This window comes from Acanthisitta chloris, unplaced genomic scaffold (genome assembly GCF_000695815.1).
Source record: "Acanthisitta chloris isolate BGI_N310 unplaced genomic scaffold, ASM69581v1 scaffold6497, whole genome shotgun sequence".
Classification (NCBI taxonomy): Eukaryota; Metazoa; Chordata; class Aves; order Passeriformes; family Acanthisittidae; genus Acanthisitta; species Acanthisitta chloris.
In genome coordinates this window covers 1-12582 of record NW_008684336.1, presented here as the reverse complement: position 1 = coordinate 12582, position 12582 = coordinate 1, and the positions used below count along the sequence as shown (strand labels likewise).

The 12582-nt window shown below is 47.3% G+C and overlaps 1 protein-coding gene across 1 annotated transcript in view; it reads left to right on the top strand.

The window, feature by feature from the left end:
• LOC103806590 (calsequestrin-2) overlaps positions 1-9559 on the top strand; it is a gene marked incomplete at its 3' end in the record, with an annotated part of 21392 nt that extends 11833 nt beyond the window's left edge. Inside the window, exons 2-6 of the mRNA XM_009079297.1 lie at positions 2501-2585; positions 4892-4992; positions 7084-7195; positions 8913-8986; positions 9429-9559. Of these exons, the coding sequence (XP_009077545.1) occupies positions 2501-2585; positions 4892-4992; positions 7084-7195; positions 8913-8986; positions 9429-9559 (503 nt within the window). The remainder of the gene's footprint in view (positions 1-2500; positions 2586-4891; positions 4993-7083; positions 7196-8912; positions 8987-9428) is intronic.
• Between the last annotated feature and the right edge of the window lie 3023 nt (positions 9560-12582).

The window sequence follows — 12582 nt, the reverse complement described above, 5'->3', positions numbered from 1 at the left end:
CTCTTTCCCAGCAATCTCCCATGCTCACAGCTATGTGGCTGCATCCACCCCCCTCCAAAGAGCTGCCTTGCATGAGCTCCATGCTGACATACATGACTCCTGATCAATGCTTCCTCTCTTGCAAACATCCCTGCCCACACCCAGTTGTTTCTCTGAAGCAGGTGTGACAGCTTTTCTGCACATTTCTGAGCCTATTCACCCACCCACAAGAAACTCTTAACCATCTCCTGTGTGCAGGAATCAAGAGCTACTGGGCTTAAACTGCCTTGACTTGGTCTGGCACATGATTGACACAGCTGTAAGTAGATAGATCAAGTATGGACTGGACTGCATATGATTGAACAAGTCTTCTTCCCTTGGGCTTTGTGTTTTCCTCTGGTCACAGAGCAGCCAGAGCCTCAAATGTAGACTCTGAGGAACCTCTTGCTGGTGTAGACAATTGCCAACAAGCAGGGACATACTGAAAATATCCCAGAAAGCTGATGATCCTACAGGCTCCATCCCTTTGTCCAGTAAAGATACACCCCCATAATGGGGAACAGAAAACAGTATCTCTCACCACCATTCTCTCGCAGATGTTTAGAGAGCTCACAAGAGGTGTCCATCCCTCCCTGCATTGTTGGGTACCAGCTACTATCAGATGCTCTGACATGGATGGCCATGGCTTGAGCCAGGAGATGGGATGCCAGACCACTCAGACTAGTACTTGGATGCCTTATCAATGAATGTCCCAACATAAACCAGTGCTCTGTCCCATTCAGAGTCCATTGTACAGACAAGTCCTGAGTGTGCAGCCTTACCTTTATTTCAAAGCACTGGCAAAGAGCAAGGATTGAAATGCCTATTTCCTGTGTAGCTCAAGCACCCCTTTTGCCTCACATGGTGGCATTTCACCCTAAAGACAGCAGGCCAGGTAGCCACAGGGGAATCAAGGCTGCAGTGATGCTGTGGTGGTTGGTGGAGACTATGACCTGCTGAAGGGCTTTGGGACAGGTGTGTGGATATATATTTGGTGGAAGGAGGAAAACAACCACATTCTCCATTACACCCCTTTGCTCACACAAGGTCTCTGAGCTCTGATTGCCATGGTGCATGTCATCATCCTCCAGAATTTTGGGGACAGAGTGCTGACAGCACAGGCAAGGTGATTGTGCTACCACTTTTGCTCCTCAATGCCTTTAATTTCTGCTTGCTCTCACAGTCGCGTGGCACAGGCAGAGACTATTTATAGCAGTGGAGCCAAAGGGCTGCACAGCTATGGTGGCAGCACCACTGGGTGACATTCAAACTGGCTTTGAGTCTGGGGGAAGGCACCAAAACAGGTCAGATTGGGGGGTGCCCTCATAAATCAGCCCACCATCTCTCTGGCAATGGCATTTCTTCTGCCCCCCTCCAAGCCTATTTCCGACAAGCATGGGCAGCTGTGCCCTAATAGGGACATTCCTGTCCCAGAGGCCCCTGACCTCTCATCTCCATCATTCCCCGCCATCCAGCAGGATTGGGAGGGGGAGCAGCAAGAAGACTGTCAGCATCAGAGGCATTCATGGAGCAGGAAGGGAGAGGGAGGAGAAGCTGCTCAGCATCATTACCACCTTGTAGGGTCTCTAGCATGCTTGTGGTGGGGCTGTCAGTCATCTGGTGTGTAAGTGGACCCATTTTCCAGGATCACTGCATCTCTAGGAGCCCATCTGGAATTCACAGGGTCTCACCCGGGGCCGCTCCCACCCCAGGGCCCTTGCTGAGCGTCTCTCCTTTCCTCACATATCTATTTTCACAAAACAGGCAGGAACTTGATATCTTCAAGGGACCTCTTCATCAAAAATGGTGGGAACAGGGGGCAGTGGTTTTGCAAAGCTACAAGGAGGTGAACCCAAGGATGACTGGGATTAGATGCACTTCATTAGGAAAAAGAGGGCACCAGGAACTGGAGGTTAATGAAGCCTCGACAGGAGACATTTCATAGAAAAGGGAGTCTGCTTTGTCTGTCCCATTGCATGCATGAGGGAAACGTCGTGCTGCAGTGTCCTGCATCCCATCCAGTTTGCATTCACCACTGCCTGACACCCTGCACTTCCAGAGTTAAAATGCCCATGGTGCCCACGTGTCACACACCTCTGCAGGAGGCCACTGAGACCCCACAGAGGAAACAGCTTTTTCTTTGTGTTGATGACACAGGTCTTTCTTCCAGCCATTCCCACTGCTTTGGTGTCCCTGATTCAGTCAGGAGTCCTCTCCCAATGCCAGCATCAAACAGCAGTGAACGGTGTGGTAGAGCCAGCAAACTCCCTGCTGCAACACAGTGGGAGGAAACCCAACCCGTGTGACCTCTGGGTTATCTCAGTGGAGAGGCAGCATGTGACACATCCCACCCATCAGCGCTGTTCGAAAGCAGAATATGGGTCACTTATATTTGTCATGCCATTCTAGCAGGGCATGATGCCATTTAGCTACCCTGTGGTGTTAGTGCTGCTAATGTTGGGCTCTCTGGTTCCTCCCACAGCTGGCAGCTCAGGTCCTGGAGCCCAGGAGCATCGGCTTTGGGATGGTGGACTCCAAGAAGGATGCCAAACTTGCCAAAAAGTTAGGTGAGTTCCATTCTGATATCACTGGAATAGCTTGGAGAGAGTGTGGGAGTGATAGCCAACAGGCAGCCCCATAGAGGACAGTCATATCTTTGTTACCAGGATTGGGGAGGATGATGGTGTCAATTGCACATTGACCACCTGCTCAGCCCATCATGGACAGGATCAAGTGGGAGGTGGGGGCAAGAATGAGATGGGCCCTTCCAGCAAAAATCTTCCTGGCTGACAGTGATAAAACCAAACCAAACCAAGTTGTAATGACCTCATCAAAAGGAATGGCAAGAGTCACAGGGTCTGCAAACAATCAGAAAGTTTTATTAGTAAATGACACACTTGACATGTAAATTGATCCATCAGTAGCTGAGCTACTGTGTAAGCACACAGCAGTGGGTTTGGCTAAAGGGGAAGTCTGAAAGGGAAGAGAGAAAATGACAAGGGAGAGGTGAATTAAAGAAAGAATGAGAGAAAGAAAAAGAGAAAAGGAAACAGAAAAGAGAGAAAAAAGAGATCACCAGTCCTGGTTGCAGTGCTGATCCAGCCAATGGGATGTCAATACTGGCTTCACCCTCGATGCAGCTGGTAACCCTCATTTCAGCATCAGTCCAGGCAATGAGATGTCCAGGGCCCCGGGAGCACCGCAGCTATGGGCTTGGTGTGGGTACCTTCTTATGGATAGGTTTCTCTGTCCCAAAGATAGGTTTTTCTATCAGCTGTTCTTATCCCCAAGAACTATAACAAGGGTGCTTGTCCCAGGCAGGTGCTTCCCTACCTCTGCATGGCCCCCCTCCACCTGCCAAATCTTGTTCTTGTTGGCTCTACAGCCATCTGGTTATCAATGTTTGAGACATACACATTAGCCCCTTATTAAAAACCAGGAGCTTAATAGACAGGACTAGTTCCTGGGAACAGACAGTGTTTCTGATAAGCTCAAGAAGGGCTTAGTCCAGGTGCAGCTGGTTAAGGCTGAGGCCTACTGAGCATTTCTCAGACCATAGTGCAGAGTGGGATGTGGGGGATGCATCACCACAATCCACCCCGCAACTAAAGTCAACTTCTTTGGGCCTCTACATAAGTGAGAAAGAAAGGCAATTCATGCTGTAGCAATGATAATGTGCAAGCTCACAGCTTGCTGTGCAGAAACAGTAAATAGGTGCCACAGGGTAACTCCATGCTCTTCCTGCACAGAGACAGGAATGACACAACAGTGCAGAACCAGAACTACATTGAAATCACATGGGCCCCCAAATGTCACCAGTCCCATGGCAGGGTGGCCTCTGGCAACAAATGGGGGAGCCACAGCCTTGCAATGGTTTGGTAGCCAGGTGCCACCTTTGAGCTTGCTTCCCAGAAAAAAAGAGGAAACCTGCTGTAAAGGTGGACAGCTTCTGCATTGTCCATCCCTGGACACATCTGCCTTCCAGGGGCTGGCATTCCTTTCATACTTTATGCCACAAAGCAATATGAAAATACTATGGCACATGAATACAACAGCACGAAAATATACTATTAGGCTTAAGGTCAGAGACTGTTTAATCACACCAGACTGTAATTTTCTTTCCTAAATTACAGGCTGTGTGTGCTGGTGGAAGCTAAACTAAAGCCAAGAGCTTCTGCTGCTCCAAGAAGCTACAAACCATCAACCACCTGGCCCAGTGGTACCCTGCTATCCTGTATTGCAGGAGGCCAGTGCTGCTGATTTAGGAGACTCCATCAAAGTTCTGTGGTACTCAGTACTCAGTCCAGTGATAGAGCACTTAAATCCACCACCCTGCTGTCCGTGGCATCTGTACCATTGGTTTCTACCCCTTTTGCAAAAGCCAGCTAACCCTCAGAGAGTTTGAAGCTCATTTTCAGGTCACTGTTGATGTTCACATAGTTCAGCCTTCTCCAGAAAGCACAACCTGCAACAAATCCATTTTCCACATAGTGACAGGTGGTCAGTTAGAGCCCAGTATTTACTGCTAGATAGATAGCCAAGGTAAAACAAGTTCCTGGTGCAGATGCTTTTCAGCTGGGGCCAAACTGGCCTGAACAAAAAGTTCAACATTTGGGAAGAAGTTAACATCAGTTCTGGCTGAGGTCTGTCTCTTGTGCCATGAAACATCTGTTAGGAGATTGCTCATGTTGTTCCTAACTAGATCAACACAGTGAACTGGCAATTGTATTTTCCCAGGCAGCATTGCTGGAATAACAAGCAAGATACTCTGCAGTACAAATGCTTTTGCTGGAATAACAAGCAAGATACTCTGCAGGAAAAATGCTTTTAGTGACATGTTAACCACTTTATGTTTCTTGTACTCTTCTTTCAGGCTTGTTTGAAGAGGGAAGTCTCTATGTCTTTAAGGATGAGCGGCTGATTGAGTTTGATGGGGAACTGGCCACAGATGTCTTGGTGGAATTCCTCTTGGATGTAAGCACAGATAAGCTCAGACCTAGATAAAGCCTCTCAGAGAAGACTTTGCAAGTACTCAGTTTGCTAAAACACATGAGCTTACCTTTGAAATTCCATCCCTGTTTGCTGCTCCTTGGTAGAGATGACATTTGCCAGCTTCCCCAATACTTGTCTGAGCATGAGTTCCCAGGAAAGCTGATACCCTTATATGCCACCAACCACTTATATCTGAAAGACATTCTGTTAATGGAGTTTTTGATTGAAAGCAAACAACAATTCCATGTAGCTGACTGCTGGTCGCCCACCGCAGTTAGCAAGCTGGCAGGGAAACACTTTGCCATTTGCAAAATCTTCTATGCTTTTTTTTTTTTTAAAGAAAAGCTATTTTCAAAAAAAAAGAATATGCAAGAAGTAGGATTCTTATAGAGCAACTAAAAAGAGCTCGGTGCATTGAAAAAGGTTGATGCTGCAAACCATTTGTCCGTTTCTAGTCACAAAAAACATAGTGTACTACTACTCCTTCAGTGAACTTCCCAAACTGCACTGCCATGAGGGAGAGAAGTTCAAGGCCCTAGGACTTAGTACTCTCAGATCATTTTGTGTGCAGGCACAATGGTGTGCTCACCCTTGTGCCTAAATGCAAAAGAGATGCTGAATTCCCTATCAATGTGTTGCACTTTGCTTTCTTTACATTTACTTCCTAGGAGAGGCAACAGCCCAAAAAACATGGTCTTTGCTTTGTAATGAAAACATTTTGCTTTCCTTTGAAACAAGGATCCCTTTTTAAGCAGCCATGCAGTAATGGAGATCAGGGAGGTAAGGTCAGCAGTGGAGATGGCAGGGTTTGTTTCCCAGCGTGGCAGGATGCCTACATGGTCACCTGTGGTGCAGGACTGCTGATGATGAGAGGCATGGCCAGGGAAGAGAAACAGCTCCCTAGGACCTCAGCTCTCCTATGACAATGTCTGTGGCTGTGTGCACCAGGTACTGTGGCCAAAACACATGCAAGTGGATTCAGGAACCGAAAATGGAACCTGCCCCACCCAGGAGGGTCAGAGACAGGGCAGAGTTTTGCTGTGACCCCATAGCAGTGGGATCCCTGGCCCTATGGCTCAGGCCACTATAGCACCAGGAAACTGCACACGTACCTGTGGGCATAGCAGAGGCACAGCCTCATTCTGGAGCAAGACTGAGGTGTAAGGCACTCCATGAGGTTTTGCTTGCTATGCCATGTGGTGCATCCCAGCAAAGCAGGGAAATAAACCCAAACACATCTGTGGTGCCCTGACGCCCTGATCTCAAAGGAAAAAACAAACCCAGAGGTTCTCTAGTCCTCTGTAGGGTGTCCTGTCTGCTTTTTTTTCTTCTAGGGAAACTACACCTGATTTATACAAGTATTGCTGGGCAAAATAATCAGACTGAATCTTTTCATCAGCAGTGACTAGATAAGAAAACAGAATTAATGTTTGGAACAATGACAGGCTAAAGTGCCAGATAGGTCTTCCTCTTCAACACTGTGATGTGTCTGGGGTCAAAGCATAGATTTAACCCATTCTGCATAGGAGGATCAGCCGGGAAAATTCATGTCCAGACTTTCCACTCCTCCAAACCGCTGTTTGACCACCCTCTAGCATGCCAGTGTTGTTTTTCAAAATCAAGTTCTTTGCAATGACCTCTTCCAGCAAATGACACTTGAAAACAAGTGTATATAGATACAGTTATATATATATTGTTCACAGAAGCTCACAGTGCTCATACCAGCTCCTTTCAACGGCTCGTTCTTCTACTCAGCCTCTCTAAGTGAGCTGCAATTGCAACCCTTATCTTTCATTAGAGCAGGTCCCTCAGCATCCATTTGGTTTACCCAGACCTCAGCTGGCCTCCCTCTCAATGCTTCCACCTATGCAGTGGACCTACAAACGTCTCTCTCTGAAGGTGACCTGCATCCCTGATTTCCTCACATTAAAGCAGAGAGCACTAATTAGGGTTTCCAACAGCAGAGAAATTGGGTGACCTCTTTCTCCCCACTTAGGCTGCTAGTGACACACTCTGCCAGGCATAGGTTGGTGCTGCAAATCACTGCGTTATCACATACATTTGTCATGGCAGCTGCTAGAAGACCCCGTGGAGGTAATAAACAGCAAGCTGGAGCTTCAGGCCTTTGACCAGATCGATGATGAAATCAAACTCATTGGCTACTTCAAAGGAGAAGACTCTGAACGTAAGATATGTTCCTTGTGGGGCTTGGAGCCTGGCTGGGGGCTTCAGGAGCCAGGCATTGGTTCTTGTGCATGAACATTAAAGGTGTTAGGGGTCTATGGAAGGTTGCAACAGTGTGAACATTGCTGGAGAATGAGGTGGGGTTTGAGGCAAATTTCTGCTGGTGTTATGCATGAGCCCATTCCTATGCCAAGAGCAGTGACCCTTCTGCAAGGTGCCTGCTGGCAAGAGAAGAGGGCCATAATCCAGGGGCTCCTGAAGTAAAGAAGTTTACCTTTCCCAAAATCAGCTGAGGTTACAGTTACACTGGGTGAGCAACTAAAAGGAGCCAAGCACCCCTTCTTATGAGCAGTGTGCCCAAAAGGTTGAAGAAAGATGGAGGGGAGGAGGGAGGCAAAGAGAAAGTGGGACACATTAAATGCTAAATTGGCAAACATACAGTAGCAGTAATCAGGGCACTTCGAGGCAGCCTAGCAGAGGCACTGACCTGTTTCTCCTTGCTGATCTCCAAGACTAGGAAGAGGGTGGTCCGATGTCCTGAGGGATGTGCAACTCAGGGACCATTCCAGGCAAAAACAACTTTTACAAGTCTCGAGAAACCCTCACCTGAGATTCTCCCTGTCAAGCCCCAGCAGTCTCCTCTGCCAGTCCCAAGCACTTCCCTTGCTGTCCTGGCAATATTGGCAGCGTGCACCGCACACTTGCAAGGCTTGCCTTTAGCAAAAAGACAGGTATTCTTACTTGAACAAGCAATGTATCACCAGGTCTGCTGCAACACAACAGCCCATCCACCTCTGCCTTGAGCTTCCTCAAAATGGGCTGCAGTGCAGCTTGGGCAAGGCTGTGCCCTTAACACTGTTTAGCAATAAGTACTTTGAAGAAAGGCAGGAAAAGCCTGTGGTAAAAATCTCTTGCCAGTCTGAGAGCATCCTTCCTGATCCCAGCATGAGGACCTGATGGGGTTGGTCTCTTCTCCCAGGCAACCAGCAGTAGGACAAAAGGGCACAGACTCAAGCTCTGCCAGGGGAGGTTTAGGTTGGAAGCGATTTTTTTATTGAGAGAGTAGTCAGGCATTGGAATGGGCTGCCCAGGGAGGTGGTGGATTCACCATCCCTGGAGGTTTTCAAGATGAAACTGGATGTGGCACTTAGTGCCATGGTCTAGTAATGACAGTAGTGTTCGACTCGATGATCTTTGAGATCTCTTCCAACTTGGTTGATTCTATGATTCTATGATAGCAGTAACAGTAAAAACATACCTCATTCCTGCCCCCCGCCTCCTCCAGCAGGAGAAGCATGCCTAATCACGAAAACATACCTCATTCCTGCCCCCCCCTCCTGCAGCAGGAGAAGCATGCCTAATCACACTTAGTGACTGTTTAGGGAATGGCAACAATCATTAATGCTGGAGTAACTCCATGTATTTCCCAGGCTGAACTGCCCCTGGACCTGCTTCACAGGGCTGCTGACCTCAGCCTCAGTTAAGTGTGGCATGCCAGGATCCATAGTTTGCCTGAACACTGTGAGGCTGCACAGCATGTTACTCCACATGAAATGGTCCTTCTTTGTAAACCCTGGAAGGGTGGAAGAAACAAAGGGTCATCATCTAATAGAGTTTGCAATAATTTATATTTGTTCTTCCCTGGTGTCTTCTGTGCTGACCAGAGTGTGGCCAGCTGTCTGCAAAATCTCTTCTTCATTCCCCTTTTCTTCTTCCAGATTTCAAGGCATTTGAAGAAGCTGCTGAACAATTCCAGCCATATATCAAGTTCTTTGCCACCTTCGACAAAGGGGTAAGCATCCACAGACCTCCATGGGAGCTGACAGATGCTGCCACCTCTTTTCCAGGAGATCAGGATGTTCCCAGATTTAATATCTGGCTCCAGCTTCTCATTTTAAGTGTTCCTGTATTTTGTGGTATTGGTATCCACATTGGGATTTGGCTCTGTCACAAGACAAAAGGCCATTTCTGCAGCAGTCCTGATATGGGTTTGGCAACCAGCCCTACTAGGTCTGAGGGACTTTGCTCTGCCACAGTGATTGACATCAGTAATGTAGAGAGCATCAGTGGGTTTTTAACCAATGAAAGATCCATTCTATTTTGAGGGCTACCCCTAGGAGTGCTCTCTGAGAGAGACCAAGCCCCTTGATCTCAGCTCTGCCACCAGGAGAGACTCTGGGTAGGCAAACAGGCACATCAGGATCCCTCACCTCTGACTATCTGCACTGCAACAGGTTGCAAAGAAGCTAGGTCTGAAGATGAACGAGGTGGACTTCTATGAACCATTTATGGATGAGCCTGTTCACATCCCTGATAAGCCTTACTCAGAAGAGGAGCTGGTTGATTTTGTGAGAGAGCACAAAAGGTATGTAGTGCACAGGATGCTCCTGGACAATAGAAGTGGGTACAGGTGTCTGTCATTGCCATCTTGCCTCTCCAGGCATCCCACTTAGAAAAACATAGGATGATGACTACCTTTCTGACAATTTGCTGACTCAGGTTTGAGATTGTGGCTGGTTTCTTCCTACTTCCAGAGGTGCAAGTATCTGCACAGTAATCAGAGCTCACTACAATAGGGATGTGACAACACAGCTTCCCTCCTCCTCCTCCCTGGTTAGCTGTCCCTCAAAAGGCAGGGAGGCTTGAAGGTAGTGGAGAGTGGAAACCTTGTCTTACTTGTCCATGCTTTTAATTTAGGTCTGTACATAAGACTACCTTCTCCAAGGCATCTCAAGCCAAATCCAAATTCTGTCCAGACCCCTCCTTCCCCAAAACAGCTTCATTAATGGGTTTATCCCTCTCCTGATACCAGATATGTCTGGAGGAAGGGTCTGAGCTCAGACCAAGCTTGGAGGAACAGTGATGGACTAGGAGGCTCCTGTTGACTGCAGGCACAGAAAAGAAGTCACTGCTGTTATGGCTTTGTTGAGGCTCACATGGCAATGGTGCTGAGCACCTACAGTGTTTGATCAACTCAGCAGGGGCTATGGATGCTCCATGCTTTTTGCAGTCAGGTTTATTGCACAGTTGTTTAGGGACTCACCTGCCAATAGTCTGGAAGTCACTGGAGAAGCTGATCCTGTGTAAAAGCACAGGGTTAAATACAAGGGCACAAGTACTGATGGGGAGCTGTATTTTTACACCCTTAAAAGTACTACACAGGATGGTGTGGGCAGGCTACTTCTTGTTCCTTTATCTTCACTTCCCAGCAGGCATTCAAGGGACCAGACAAGAGTTTGAGGAAAGCAGGGCCATCAATATAGAGGGGGGATCTCAAGTCAGGCTCACCTGGAGGTTTGTGTTCACACACAGGGGGTTTAGAGACAGGAGATCATCTCTGGAATCTGCGACTCACCACACTTGGAAACAAATCTCTGCTTTTTCTGAAATTTGAAGGGCTCCTCTATCTTCATGTACTTGCAGTTCACTTTGCTGACCTCTTGGACTTCTTGACCTCAGTCCTTCCCATCTTGTTTCCCAAGCTCTTTCTGTGAAGCAGCATCAAGAGGCTGATTAAACACAGTCAGTTAAATGCTAGCCCAATAAGGTGAGGCCTCCAACAGCACAAAACTGCAGAGGAAAGCCCACAGTTCTTACATATTTTAAGATGCTATGTGGTGCTCAGTTGGAGCGAGGGGCTGGGCCATGTATTTTGCAAGTGCCAAGGCTCAGAAAAGAATTAAAAGGAGGCTCATAAAATCAGTCTCCTGAAATCCCAAACCTGCCAAGGTGCTGCCATAGCAGGGGAAGAACCCTGTGGTGACAGTGATATATTCCCAACAGTTAATGCTGAGTTTCTCAGAGCAGAAGTGCTTCTTCCTGCCTTTCACCAGTAAAGGACACAGGCTGGAATTGTCAAAAACAGAGATTATCAGGCTTGTAGACTAAAACAAAGCAACCTCAGCAGCTGCCACATGCTGGTTCTGCAAAAACTTGGCAGGATATTCTCTGCAGGAAGGTATAGAGAATCACTGGCTTCCTCTCTCACACAGCAGACTCTCTCACTTCACAGACATGGCTATCCCTCCCCTGAGGTGCAAAGCCCCACTGCCACCTCTCCATCCCACTGAAGGAGACCTGTCACCTCACTGGAGAAAGCTCCCACTGGTCAGCAGAATCCATGCTCTTTGGCATGCCTTAAACATCCCTTCCAAAACAGCTCCCCACTCCTGTGCCCAGGCACCACCACTTCCTCCGGCCCTGCACAGAAATTGGGATTTGCTGAGCTTTCATTCCAGCCTCAAGTCAGGAGCCAAAGCAGGTGCCCAGGACAAGCCCATAAAGAGCCTCCCAGCTGAGGCTTCCCTAGGCAGCTGCAGGCCATGGTGTGAAAGTTCATCCCCTCCAGAGCAGGTCAGGAAGCCAATGTTCAGCACAGTGGGGTGACTCATCTCAGGCTGCACAGCAGAAGGGTGTCCATCTGGTGATGTTGGCCAGGCACTGCAACTCAGCCTGGATTTTGCTCTCTGTTACACAAACACAAATTACACGGTAGCTCTTCTGCTTGCAGCAAGGGACCTCTGGGTTTATGCCTGTTTCACATAGGAAATGATGGTGCTGAACTCCCACTTCTCTGCAATTGTGGTGTAGCAACATGGGGGCTGAATTCTGCTCCCTCTTGCTTACCTGAGCCCCACTCACCTTGCTTTCTTCAGCATAGGGAAGTAACCAGAGTGAATCTTGAGTAACAACACAGAATCATGTACAGTACCTGTGGATGTGGTCAGATCCTTCCTACTGAGTTTCCTTTCTCCAAGAGCTTCCCCCAAAGAGCACCTTAGGGAAAATGTCTTGAAAGTAAGTACAACTAGAGATTATATCATCCTTTCACCTGATACAATCTATAGTTTTGGACCATCAATGATGAAAGGGCTGGCTGGGCCAAAAATTGTACCCCTGATCTTGTGCTTAGTGGCTGTTTATTCAATTTCTACAGTTGTTTTTATCTTATTTCTATTTTGATGTTGAAAGTACCCAATTTTAATGAGTTCAGCGTTGAATTATGCATTGCATCAAAAGACCATTCCTATTTTTTCAGTTTATACCTGCTCCCTAATAATTTCTCTGGACACCTACTAACTCTTGTGTTAAGAGGAACAATGACTAGCCATTCTCTGTTTCACTTTTTTTAACCGTTCCTGATTTTTTAGACCCCCTGACAAACCCCTCTTCAGTTGACTCTTGTACAAGATAAAGAATTCCTATGTAGTTAATCTTCACCAAACAAGATCATTCTATACCTTCACTCACCACTGCCACGTTTCCACGTGCCTTTTTCAGTTGTCCATATAATTTCTGCGGTGGGATGACAAGAACTACACCTACATTAACTGTTTTAATGTATATATGTTTTATAATATAATATATATAATATATTATAATACATAC